General features: G+C 37.9%; 1 protein-coding gene across 2 annotated transcripts; it reads left to right on the top strand.

Moving 5' to 3' along the window:
* Positions 1-783: 783 nt before the first annotated feature.
* Positions 784-13,868, top strand: dnajc14 (DnaJ (Hsp40) homolog, subfamily C, member 14). 2 transcript variants are annotated; one of them, XM_016241016.1, is made up of 8 exons: positions 784-1,289; positions 2,492-3,800; positions 6,639-6,737; positions 6,839-6,945; positions 7,826-7,945; positions 8,050-8,210; positions 8,309-8,411; positions 11,646-13,868. In XM_016241016.1, exons 2-8 carry the CDS (start codon positions 2,697-2,699, stop codon positions 11,947-11,949), a joined length of 1,998 nt encoding a protein of 665 aa, XP_016096502.1. In that variant the 5' UTR covers positions 784-1,289; positions 2,492-2,696; the 3' UTR covers positions 11,950-13,868. The 2 variants fall into 2 exon arrangements, with proteins under 2 accessions (XP_016096502.1, XP_016096501.1); XM_016241015.1 differs by having other exon boundaries at positions 784-1,007.
* Positions 13,869-14,128: the final 260 nt, after the last annotated feature.

Consider the following 14,128-nt stretch of genomic DNA (forward strand, 5'->3'; position numbering starts at 1 on the left):
CTGCAGTTTATTTAGAGAGCAAATTTATTAAAGTAAAAATATTTGTTGGCAGATGTAGGAAGAAAAAAAATGCTTAGATAAAACTGTTGATCAATATTGTAGAGATTAATTATTCTTAATTTTAATTGTTAACAAACTGTGGGCTTCTGCTGGCAATAGTTTGTAGCGTTTAACACTGCCTTTAATAAAATAAGGAACTATAATAAAATATGTAAATGGATTTTTAAGGCATTTTAACATTTGTTTAAGTGTTGCATTTATTGTATTGCATTTTAATTTTGTTAGGAAAAAACGTCCATACTACTGGTTAGGCTACATTATCGATGAGTGTTTCAACTGTACCTGCTAGCATGGGTAATTGGAAAAAATTGTAGACATCCGAAAAGGTAGGCAGCTGACTTGCACGAAGGCACCTCATGAAGCTGATTTCGGACAGGCTTCTGAGGCAGGTAACGGTTTAATGATCTACAACAAAATAGAACGAGTTTTTGTGATAACTAAACGAATATTTAATTACTATAATACTGATTTCTCGCTAAAAAATAACATCAAAAGTGCACAAAGTTAGTCAGAAATATACATTTACACACAAACTAACCACCAAACTCAGACGCCATCTTTATTTTTTAGCTCAACCGTGACTGCAGAACACAACCGTCACGGAATGAAACGCACAGGATTGTGGGATATCAAAATTCGATCAGAAGAAGAGGGTACCTCCGGAGACAGGAAGTAAAGCAGAATTTGGATTCGGACGTGCCTTGATGCCTTGATGCCTTCCTGCCTCCAAGGCAGCATTTTAGACCTTTCGGACGCAGACATTGTTGGTCTTAGTTTTATTTGAAGACAGTTGAAAATATCGTGACGCCTTCCGCTTCCAACCCGTCCAGTTAACAGAAAGGCAGGAAAGGGTTACTTAAACGGAAGTGACGTTTCAGCGCTTGTGCCGTACTCGGAAGTGAACAAGAATGAAGAGAGAACTGGACTGTGAAAGAAGCTAAAGATAGGTGAGAAGATAGGCTGAGCGGCTTCAAACTCATCTTACACCCGAGATCAACTTTCCTGTCTGTACACTGGTCTTTTAGTGTAGTAGAAGCAGCGACGCTCGCTGTGGATGTTCTTCTGTTAGTATGCCCGCTAAAGCAAAACAGCATCGTTAAGGAAGAGATTAAACAAATATAAAGATTATTAAACATAAACATTTACAACAAAGAGCGCCGTCTGTAAACTTTCAGTGAGCAGCATTTGAGGAGTCGACACTCATGCACTTTATCAGGACTGAGTGTTCAGTAAGTTACAGACATGTGATGTTTGCATGTTTACGTTTCTCTGGTACTTCCCTCATGGCTGTGATATGCTTTTATTGCTCAAAAAAGCTTCGTGACAGGTTACAATAAGAATGAATGCTATGTAGTCTTAACTGAGGGACTTGACATTTACGTCAGCTAACTTGCTGGCAGTAACTTTGATAGGAGTCACTCCAAAATGCTAAATTAACTCGTTAAATGGTGTACACAACAATTTGTTAATTCCGCAAATTGTAAATGCATTCTATTTTTTAGCACGGTTTGGATGTAAAAACGTCCAAACCAGTAGGTTTCATGTGTATTTATATAAGTAACTACAAATGTAGGGTAACCATATTGATAATCCACACACCTGAATATAGAATGCAACAGTGACTGAAGCATCTTCCATTGAATTTTTTTCTGTAGGCATTACAAAATATCTTCAAGTTCTAAGCCATGAGCCAAACTCTGAGATTAATTATCACAAACACAGAATCGAAACGAAAAGTATTTGAAAAATGGGCCAGGGAACGGCTCTGTGAACATGCTCATCATGATGCTTTCCAAGTGATGTTCTCGATTCACAATGTTGCAATGTCAAACTATTAATTTACGATTATTGATTATGTGGATAAAAACTGTTTATTGCATCTTTTCAAGATTATTAGTTCATTTCAACTTCAAAATTAATTAGAAATTACTTGTGTCTACAGAAACGCGTATCAATGCTTAATCTCAATTTTGGATGGTAGGTCTATGTTGAAAGGTTAATATGTTATCATTAAAAAATTCTATGGTGGAAATGAATGAGATTTTTTTAGTTCTGGAACCCTGTGGTTGTGTTGTTGAGGTCCTTGTGTATATAACACATTTTAATAGTTATTTTATTTTGAAGTGTATTATTTGTTAGCATATACTAGAACAGGGGTGCCCAAACTCGGTCCTGGAGGGCCGGTGTCCTGCAGAGTTTAGCTCCAACTTGCCTCAACACACCTGCCTTTAAGTTTCTAGTAAGCCTAGTAAGAGCTTGATTAGCTGGTTCAGGTGTGTTTAATTGGGGTTGGAGCTAAACTCTTCAGGACACCGGCCCTCCAGGACCGAGTTTGGACACCCCTGTACTAGAACATATGGTTTCAAATATAAGTACTTTCTTCAGATGTACTATTTTGAGTACGTTGATAGATTTTTCTTCTCATTTGCAGGGGCTCTGAATGCCGCTGTGATTTGGAGATGTCCCTGATCGTCTGCCATGCTGAAGACCCCATATTGTGTTTCATTTGTAAATATGAGACCATTGTTAAATACAGTGCATGCATGTCTAAGTCTGCTGCCACCCTGAAGTTCATGATGGATCTCTCCATGACTGTCTTAAGCGTGAGGGAGTGAACCCTTGGATATTTGAGCAAGATGGACGGAGACATGGCTGTACAATGGGATACAATAGAGCCGCCCGTTGTTTCTCTGGCCAGTCCGTGTTATGGAAATGACAGCCATGTGATATCGTCACAAGGACCTGAGTGTGAACATGAGACGGTTGATGATTTTGATTGTGAGTTCCCTGATGAAGACTTTGATTTGGAAGTAGATGAGAATGAAGAGCAAAATAGCAAAACTGAAGATTTGAATGATTATCAGGTGCAAGATGGGATTTCTGAGAAAGACCAGGAGAAATGTGAAAGAGGGGGAAACACTGAATTAGAGACTGAGTTTAGAGACAATGGAGAGACTAGATCTCGCAGTGCTGGAACTGGTAGGAAAGGAAAGTCCAAAAAGGGTGGATCAGGGCAGGGGCCTTGCGATCAAACCCCGTCATGGACATCTCCATCTTTCATGTCTCATAAATCCTTCCTTGCGTCCTCTGGGCCCGGCAGACACAAGCAGGTGAGGCGACGCAACCAGCATCTGCACAATCACAGCCGCGTACGACAGAAAAACGGGATCCAGCTGGTCATGGTGTGTTGGGATTTCCTGGCAGATTTCGTCAGCCCCTGGTGCATTTCCTGCATCCATATGGTCGTGGAGCTCATCATCTCTTTGACCCACCGCTGTGGGGTTGCTGTTGAATCATCTGCACTTGCACTATACGACTTTGGAACACACATGCTTTACAAAGTGACAGATGTTCCAGGCATGACGCGAGATTTGAGGCGATTCCTGGACTGGAGCTGGTGTTCAGGTGTGACTTTAATAGAGGGCATCAGCAGGTCTGCGCGCTGGGCTCGACATGCTCTTCTTTCCGGTTTGAGATTTGTTTGTGCTGCACTAAGCTCTGGCTCTCAGATGATGAGGTGTATTGTGGGAAGGCTGGCAGGAGAGAGAGGCAGGAAATGGTGGCTTGCCCTCCAGAGCAGCAGGGTTTGGAGGAAAGTGTCGGATCTGACCACGAGGATTCATGGGTGTTTCTTTAAAAAAGGCGTCATGAGTGAAAGATCAAATCCAGAGTCTCCCAACAGGGGGGCAGACAAGTGGCAACCTGGCGAAGAACTGCAGAGACTGCTGGCACTAGCAAAGGTAGTGCTTTGTGTTTTCATAGAGATGGAAGCATTAATGTCTGATAATATGGCAATTTTGAAAATCATGATTCTCTTTGTTTTAGGAGAAAACTGTATCCCGATCTGAATGATCTTATGATTGCAGCATCGGAGCAAAATGTATATAGTATATATTTATAAGTATACAGTGCTGCTTGAAAGTTTGTGAGCCCTTCAGAATTGTCTATATTTCTGCATAAATATGACCCATCAGATTTTCACACAAGTCCTGAAAGTAGACAAAGAGAATCCAATCAAACAAAGGAGACAAAAATATGTATTTTGTCATTTATTAATTGGGAAAAACAATCCAGTGTTGCATATCTGTGAGTGGCAAAAGTATGTGAATCTTTGCATTCAGTATCTGGTGTAACCCCCTTTTGCAGCAATAACTGCAGCTAAATGTTTCTTGTAACTGCTGATTAGTCCTGCATGATGGCTTGTAGGAATTTTAGCCCAGTCCTCAGTACAGAACCACTTCAACTCTGTGATGTTGGTGGGTTTCCTCCTATGAACTGCTTGCTTCAGCTCCTTCCACAACGTTTCAATTGGATTAAGGTCCAGACTCTGACTCAGTCATTCCAAATCATTAACTTTGTTCTTCTTTAACCATTCTTTGGTAGAACAGCTTGTGTGCTTGGGTCGTTGTCTTGCTGCATGACCCACTTTCTCTTGAGATTCAGTTCTCGGACAGATGTCCTGATATTTTCCTTCAGAATTAGCTGGTATAATTCAGAATTCATTGTTCATCAATGATGGCAAGCTGTTCTGGCCCAGATGCAGCAAAACCGGCCCAAACCATGATACTACCACCACCATGTTTCACAGATGAGATGAGGTTCTTATGTTGGAATGCAGTGTTTTCCTTTCTCAAAACATATCGCTTCTCATTTAAACCAAAAATTTCCATTTTGGTCTCATCTCTCCGTTAAATGGCAGCAATGTTCTTTTTGGAGAGCGGTGGCTTCCTCCTTGCAGCTCTCTCATGCACTCCATGGTTATTCAGTGTTAGGGTGGACTCATGAACATTAACATTAGCCGATGTGAAAAGACAAGAAGAATAGACCTCGCGGACTATTACGCGTCTTGCTTTTGGGGTGATCTTTGTTGGTCAACCACTCCTGGGGAGGGTAACAATAGTCTTGAATTTCCTCCATTTCTACACAATCTGTCTGACTGTGGATTTCTGGAGTCCAAACTCTTTAGAGATGGCTTTGAAACCTTTTCCAGCTTGATGAGCAACAACAACTCTTTTTCAGAGGTCCTCGGAGATCTCTTTTGTTCGTGCCATCATTCACTTCCACAAACATGATCAGACTTTGATAGATCGCTGTTCTTTAATTAAAATAGGGCACGCACTGACACCTGATAGTCATCCTATTGATTAAAAACAACTCGACAGATGGACCTTCAAATCAACAGCTAATCATAGAGATTCACTTTTGCCTCTCACAGATATGTAATATTACATAATTGTCCTGAATAAATAAATTGGAAAGTATATATTTTCATCTCATTTGTTTGATTTGGTTCTCTTTGACAATGTTCAGGATATTTATGCAGAAATACAGACAATTCACAAACTTTCAAGCAGTGCTGTATATTTTGAAGTTTATACTTTCTTAGTATAAAAAGTGTTATACTGTGTAAAAACATTATTTACACGCACTATATATATATGTTATTTAATACATATGTATATTGTATGATATCCTAAATAATTGTTACCACAGTTATAATACATTATAATATTTATCTGTTCATTGTTACACAAAATATAATGCTTTAAAACACATGACATACAACCAGTTTTCAGTGTAACAAGAAACCTACAAATATTATGCATTTGAACTTTGTTTACAATTATTTATGAAAAGGTATAATTCATTACAATGGACATTATGAATATCTATGTAATGCATTATACAACTTTTTCTTTTCAGTAATCTATTGCACTCGGATGTGCATCACAATACAAGACTTCAAGTATTATCCGACTAATAATGGATAATGTACAGTCAGCTTTGTGCTTCATGTCAGGGTTTATTTTATGATTAATGACTGACTGTACTTTATCCCACTTACAGAGTTACTTGCCAAACAAGTTTATTAATGGACATAAAATATTGATTTGAGTTTGATTATTTTAGAAGAGAGTGCAGAGTGATAGGAGAGACTTGAAACTGGCACAGCTGAGTTGGAAATGTGCTTGAATATGCCAAAAATATTGTCCAGTCACAATCAAATACCCTAGAGAGCCACGTGATAATACTGCATTCACATCATTTTAGAATGACGCCTAATTATGACAGGACTCTGAACTGTTTTCATTCTCTGACACAAGAGTGCGGCTTGTTGTTGTCACTATACTTAATCATTATATTAATTAACTTCTGTGTGAACAAAGCAATCTAAAGGCTAGCATCAGATTTCATAAATTGACATATCAAGCAGATATATGTAGAAGTAGCTACAAAACTACCTTTATTTGTTAGTTGCCATTTTTAGTTGTTCTTGCATGACATCACACGAGTCTGAACTTTTATCAAATCCATTTTACAACTTTAATGGTATGTGTTTGAAAGAGATTATTTTGTGGGGACAGAGTCTGTGCAAGCCTGTAATCATTCAGTAAGAAATATTAATTATATATATAGATAGAGAGAGAGAGAGAGGGGTAGCTCTATCTGTGCAAGCCTGTAATCATTCAGTACGACCTTTGAAATCTTGAAATATTAATGTGATGTTGGGTACCGTACTTTTATGAAGACGGGTAGCAAATCTTTGAAACTGAAGTGTGACTTTGAAACTTCTACAGATCCCTGAAGAGGAGTTGGACCCATTTAATGTTCTTGGAGTGGATATTCATGCCACTGAATCAGAACTCAAGAGAGCTTATAGACAGCTGGCAGTGCAGGTGAGATGACATCAAATCATAACCTGGAAACATCTATTATATCTCTGCTGAATTATGGATTATATTTATTTGTCAAGGTTTAATGTATTGTTTGTGTACAGGTTCATCCAGACAAAAACAAGCACCCAGGTGCTGGTGAGGCCTTTAAGGTGTTAAGAGCAGCGTGGGACATTGTCAGTAACCCGGAGACTCGGCGAGAGTATGAATTGTGAGTGCTTTTAGATAAGAACAAGTAGATTGATCTACATACTAAATTGGCGCACAAAATTTAATGAAATATTGTCATGAAGAAAATGGCTTCTGTTATTTTGCATTGTGACAATATTCTCTTGACAGTTAAACACTATTACCCACAGATTATCATTACTCTAATGCAAAATGATTTTGTTCTCTAAACCCTTGTGCTGTGCTAAAAATCCTTTACCTAATTTGGTGATCCCAGTCAAAAATGACTGGCCTTTTAAAAATAGCTTGAAAATCTCTCATAATGGCATATTATCACCAAATATTGGATTCACGCAAAAATTGAGGTGCATATGCTCAGATCAATGAGGCCTATGATCAGTACGTCCCAAACAGAAATACAAAGCCTGAGCTAATTGAAAGAGAACAAGCTGACAAAAAGATTGAATCCAAGATTGGTGCTTTGGCATAATGAAAGAGCAATCTTTTGTAGCCCAGTTTGTAGTTCCCATTTTTGACCAGGAACACCACAAGTGTAATAAGGTAAGAAAAATATCCCAATAAATGATCCATTTCCCTTGGGGAACTTTCTGTACCCTGTGTCAGCAAGTGAAGGCAGTACGTTTTAGTCCAATGTGATAACATTAAAATTTTTCGGGAAAAAGAAAATCCTCTCCGGGTCAAAATGACAACACAACATGAGTGTAATGTGCAAAACGTTATTAGTTGTATAAATTCTTACAAACATTGTATCATGGGAATATCTGATATATTGCATTTCATGCTGAATTATGTTACAAATTGTTTTAAAAATTACAATAATGAGAATTATAAATGTGACCTGTGCATATAACCACAAATGCATGAGTCTTGAGTGTTTTTGTATTTGGGTTCTGTGTCTGCAGGAAGCGTATGGCAGCTACAGAGCTTTCAAAATCCATGAATGAGTTCCTGACCAAACTGCAGGATGACCTAAAAGAAGCCATGAACACAATGATGTGCACTAAATGTGAGGCCAAGCACAAGTGCGTATTACTGATCATCATTTCAGTCTTGTCATTTCATACAGAGCTTGTTTTGTGCTATAAGCAGCATTTCTATGTTCATCTGAGCATGGCCTCTTCCTCAGGCGCTTTGAGATGGACCGTGAGCCTGGTGAGGCCCGATTCTGTGCTGAATGTAGTAAGTGGCACAGTGCCGAGGAGGGAGACCTGTGGGCTGAGTCTAGTATGCTGGGACTGCGCATCACATTCTTTGCCTTCATGGATGGCAAAGTCTTTGACATCACTGGTAGTTTATTCGCATTGCCACTCTCAGATCATTGCTGTGTTCATATGTTGTGTATGCATATGTTCAGATCGTTGAGACTCATCTCTATGTTCACACAGAGTGGGCAGGCTGTCAGCGTATAAGTATCTCTCCAGACACACATCGCGTGCCGTATCACATCTCTTTTGGCTCTAAAGGTAGCAGCGGCACCAGCCGCCACAGGTAATCGCTCTGACTTTCTTCCTAAGAAGTGTTCTATCCTCAGACCATTATGACCTCATCAGTTACTCAAAGGCCATTATGATATCATTGCTGTCAGATAGATTAAGAATGTTGGTCATTCTATTGATGCAAGTCAGTGGGAGACTCGCACACTTGCGCTTTAATTTCTTGAAAATTAACCTAACTGTCACTTGCCCACCGGTGGACCTACTTGCCATTACATGTTTTAAACAGTAATATCTTAGTCTGAACCTAAAGTAATCTTGACAAACTATATATCGTTTGAAAGCTTAAAGACTCTAGTTCTGATATTTGGTGACTGATTTTTTAAATATTGTACAGAGCAACTGTAATTTATTAATATGCAAGAAGAGTACTCATCAGAGCCAGAGAGTGCGTTCTGACCTTTACTTTGAAATAGTGATGCACATATGAAATCATTAAAAATCTTTAATCATTTTTATAGAAAGTGTTCAAAAGATAACATCCATGCAGGTTTTTTGTTTTTTTTAAGAAAAAAAAAGGTCTAAAAGTGTTTTGAATATATAGAAAAAACAATAGATTATCCAATAATCGTTAAATGATTAATCACAATTATTTTGCTCAAAAATATAATCACAGTTATTAATCAGGTTTATTGTCATTTTAAACTTTTTTTTTGTTTCATTAGAAATGTTGCACTTTCACATGCACAAATCAAGAGAACATCAACTCACATTGTTTGCTTTCAGATTTAGTCGTAGCAAACATCACAAACGACCACGTGACTGGCTATATTACACTTTTATTTGATCAATAATTTTTCGTATATTTCAAAAACAATGTAGTTTAAAAAAAAAATATATATATATATATATATATATATAATATAAGTCTTTAGATGACGAGGTTTGTAATATCATGAGAAACACATTCAATCAGGTGTTCCCAGACTGGAAATATTTTTAAAATATGCAAATATGTTAATTATATATCTTGTAATAGATATGGTATATGTTGCCAACTGAGATACAAAGATTTACTTTTGTAACAACATTTATAAGAACTTGCACATGCTTTTTAAAGTAGACTTGTGCGCGTTTTTTCTTATTTGTCATTGATCGATCTACAAAACAAAGTTTGAAAGGGGTCTGTATTGGGCTGAAAATATAGAAGACGAAAATATAGAAATATAGTTCACTTTAGCATGTCAGTTTGGTGTCAATATGCCAAAGTGTTGCAGAAATACACTGTGTTCTAGGGCTGTCAAAATGGCTGAAAAACTAAATTTGAATTTTTTACTTAAATATTATCAAAATTCGAATTATATTCTAATTTAAAATGCATAATTTCAGTTAGGGTGAAGAAAAGCTTTTGGCTTCTCTCCCGAGGCGCATCGAGCTAAATATTACTGCGCGTTTATTCAAAGAATAATAAAATAACACTACTATCTTTGATAAGGTTTAAAATAATGTTTATAAACCAATTATAATTAATAAACAACTATAAACAAAACCGCATCATGTATGTATGCATAGTTTAATACAAAGGGCCGAACACCAATCACACAGTACATTTTTCATTTAAAAACACAAGTTGCAGTGGGATGGGGGAAAAAACCAGCCATAAAGTCTCGAGATGTTTTCTCAAAGTTAAACTTGCATTAATTTTACATGGCTTTCTAAACATGCAGCTCTTTTGTGTGAGATGCGAATGCAACGGTGATAGATGTCTGTCTAGAAAATGCGGGAAATATGCGTTCTGTGTGAACGGCTTGGTTTCAGTTTTGACGTAAACAAGATGATCTCCGCATTGATGTTCTCTTTTCCCGCAATATTTGTAATTAACAACGCAGCAGCGCCGCATCTAGTGGCTTCAACTGGATAGACTAACAAAAACATTTAAAATGCAATGACACTTACATCGTCATCGCATCTCGTGCACCACTCTCGTCCTCCTTAACGCACACCTAAAATTCGAATGCAACGTTTTTGCATTCGAATGTGGACGTTTATTTTAAATTCGACAAAAATTCGAAAAGTGACACATCAATAGGATTTCGGTACAATAAAGTGTTTTTCACATCTTTTTAGATAACTGGTATGAATCTCAGACAGGTTTGTTCAATAGTTTGCCAGGTCTTCTTAGGTTAATGGAAACCCTACTTAAAGAGGTTTTTCCACATTATTAAGCAAGTCACAGTTCTCATGCAATATGTTGAGGAAGAAAGATCTTTCTGAAGATGAAAAGTATGAAACAATGCAATGTCTTGCAAAAGGCATCAAAACAAACTATATTTTGCAAAAAGCAAATAGAAATGATAGAACTGTCAAAAGATTTGTGAGTGACAGAAGATCTTGGTCAGATAAAGATTTATTAAGGAAAGTTTCTGTCATACAAAAGACTCTTTATTGTACCAAAATCCTATTGATATGTCACTTGCATAATAATTTGGAACACGGTGTAAATTTGATGAAGAGTTAGAACAGCTTGAAATATCAAAAAGCTGTTAATAACTTTTTGCCAGCGTGGTCTGACGATGAGCTGTATGAAATGTGATATAGATTGAACAAACAGTGTAGGATGACTTTAAAAAAAATAGGTTTTTGAGAGAAAATCAAGTTTGACACGCATCAGGTTTCATAACTACCGGTATATGCCAAAACTTTCATAAAATATAACATTTTATGACAAAAAAATTCAAAATGGCCAGTTGTTGGGTATCATTTGATTCAAGTACCCACAGGTCATCCTGGTAATGACAGGTGCGCAATATGCCAAAATGTCGTTGAATCATTGACTAATTGATGCGTCATACAAGAACCGTTTGATCTATCAAAAATCTTTTAAACACTTTTTGCCAGCATTGTCTAGCGATGATCTGGTTCAATTTTCATGAAAATTGGAGCAACGGTCTAGAAGGAGCTTCAAGAAGTAGGTTTTTCGGAAACATTCTAACTGGACAATTTTCATGACGGGAGTATGACATTCGACTCTGAATGAGCCAAGGGAAAAAATTTTTTTTAGCCCTTATGGTTCATAATTTGATAGCAATAGTAACCCTAAAATTGCTGTGGTTAATGTTCAGACTGTCCTCTATTTGTGTGCCAAATTTCCCGCAAGAGGTTTTGTGGACCGCCATAGACTTCAGCAGAAGAAGAACAATAACAGGAGGTGCCTGTTCACTTTTGGAGCTTGGCCCCTAATTAACTGCCTGTATGTTACTGTAATAAGAGTCTTCATGTTGTCCTCTAGATCCCCCCCAGATCACACACCAGGTGGAGGCTCACCTGCAGACCTGCAGGACTTCTTCAGCCGCTTCTTCCAGGGTGGAGCTCCCAGTGACGTGTCTGCTAATGGAGGATTCTTCCCAACAGGAAACCCGCCGCCTCATTCCTCCGGAGCAGCTGCAGGGACTTCAACCATGTTTTCAGGATCTTCTCCACAAACAGGGTTCTTTAGCCCAGGGGCTCAACGGGGCGAAACCAGCGAACACTGGACTGACGGAGGAAAGCCCCCACGCCGGCGCAAGAAAGTTCGCAAGCCATTCCAGCGCTGAGGAATGCAATATTATACAGAGATGGAGTACTGTCTGTTGCCATGTTTTGACATGATATTGGCCAACTAGTGCAACTAAACGAGGATAGAATCGTTTGACCTCTGTTGAGCATTTCAGTGTTGGCGCTTTGAAGCTTCCTGATACAGAATGAAATGGCAACATTAAATTTCTAAGAGGAGCAAGCAAAGAAAGATGCAAGAAGATCTTTGCTGTTTCGTGTTTGAAGTCCTTTTTCGTTTTTGTTCTCTTTTATTTTATTTTTTTGTCACATTAACCTACATTCAAGCATCTGAAATAACATTCTTTGAAGAAGCAGAAGGACTCGCGAGTCAAGAGTAGATTTACTGGTATATCTGAAGAATAGTTGACCCGATGTTAAAAATTGTCCCCATTTATTCACCTGCATGTTGTTCTAAGCCTTTATGCCTTTTTATTTTTGCTTTGAATCTTCTCAGAGCTTTTTTCAGTACAACGTCAAGCTCCAGGATGAACAGAAAATACCCAACGTTATAAAAGTAGACCATGGGACTTATGTATGCTACATTTGAAGTCTTCTGAAGACGTCAGTTAGCTTTGTGCGACAACCAAAGACCCGAATTTAAGCTGTTCACTGATTATGTTCTTCTCCAACATAGCTATTAAATTTGGCCCTGGTTTGATATGATGGTCATGGGATACATGATAACAATGGTATTTAGTATTAACAAGCTCAGTGGAGGGGAGCTTTAGCAGCAAATACAAGTTTTTCTTTTGTTTTGTTTTTATGTGGATAGATGTGGTTACTAGGAACCACATGAAGATTATTATACAGTAAAAAATAGCATCAGAGTTTGAAACGACATGAGGGTAATAATGGCATTTTTATTTTTGGGTGAAGTTTTACTTTTGAAATGTTTGGTTTTGTCAGGTTTGAAATGGTGAATCTGATGGAAAATGTTCACAATGTGGCTGAATGTTTTGTTATATATTAACACAAGGATTAATGTGACCTCAGGGATGACTTTCTCTTCATCTGCTATTAGTAAGAGAACAGGAAGAAGGCATAGCTGAAATTTCCAGATGCTCCTGGTCGCATCGTATAGAGCTCATGCAATCCCGAGGAATCCTTTTACCAGTTCATATTAAAACCAGATTTAATTTTTTTTCATTGTTTAAATCACTTGTTTAGGAGAGCATTACTTCAAATATCTACAAATATATTATTTAAAATAAAACACACACACAATATGGGTTAATATTCCAGAAATTGGTCGTCAGCTACTCACACAATCTGAATGAAGCTTTGAATCAGAAGATTAAATAATCGAGAGGGATTTTCTGCCTGCTAACTGTAGCTCTTGATTGATTTGGTTGTTTTTGTTTATGTAGTGCATCTCTGGAGCTGGAAGAGCCTCCAATGTGCATTGTATTTAGAGTAAGCAGGGGAAAAAGGATACCAATCCAAATTTAAATGTTGAAGCACACGTGTAATGGTGTGTGAATCTTAATGTCTGGATGGATGAAGTTAAAAATGGGTTTTGATGTGAAAACCCCAGAGCCTCCCTTTAAGAGGAAGTCCTCTTGTCACTTTTGACCACTTTCTTAACACTCAGGAATCATGTTAAAAACTTAATTCATCCCCTGGAGCCATCATTCAGGCCAGCAGAACCCGGAACGTCCAAACCTGACGTCTTTGGCTCATGACATCATGGCCGGTGTTTTCTTTTTTACGGTCGACCCAAAATACTTTACGACACAAGACTGCTTTCCCTCTGTACAGCTGGACATAAAGCGCACTAATACATGCGTGTTCACTTTCATGTGTTCTCAAGTCCTCAGAAATGCTTTCAGGAACTTCCTGTTCAGTTTTGCTTAAAAGTCCTGATAAAGGCTCTTTAAAGACAGAAATCCCAAGAATAAAAACATTTAAAGAGACTCCAGAATTAAAAGCAGATTGTTGTTTTGCTCTTTGTCAGTCATCTTTCAGCCTGTGACTCCACCGTAAGGGATTTCAGAGGGAAAAGGCATAAAATGGGTTTAATGTGGTTACTCCGTAATTTAAAAACTGCATGATAAAATAGCAGCGCATTTACTTCTGAAATGTTCTCAAAGGCTAAAATGACTGACCACACTGTAACTATACTTGAGTCAAACTCCATGGTTGTTTACTTCATTGTTACTGAATCATTAGGGTAAACTT

Source organism: Sinocyclocheilus grahami, unplaced genomic scaffold (genome assembly GCF_001515645.1).
Source record: "Sinocyclocheilus grahami isolate Dianchi unplaced genomic scaffold, SAMN03320097.WGS_v1.1 scaffold606.1, whole genome shotgun sequence".
NCBI classification, from domain to species: domain Eukaryota; kingdom Metazoa; phylum Chordata; class Actinopteri; order Cypriniformes; family Cyprinidae; genus Sinocyclocheilus; species Sinocyclocheilus grahami.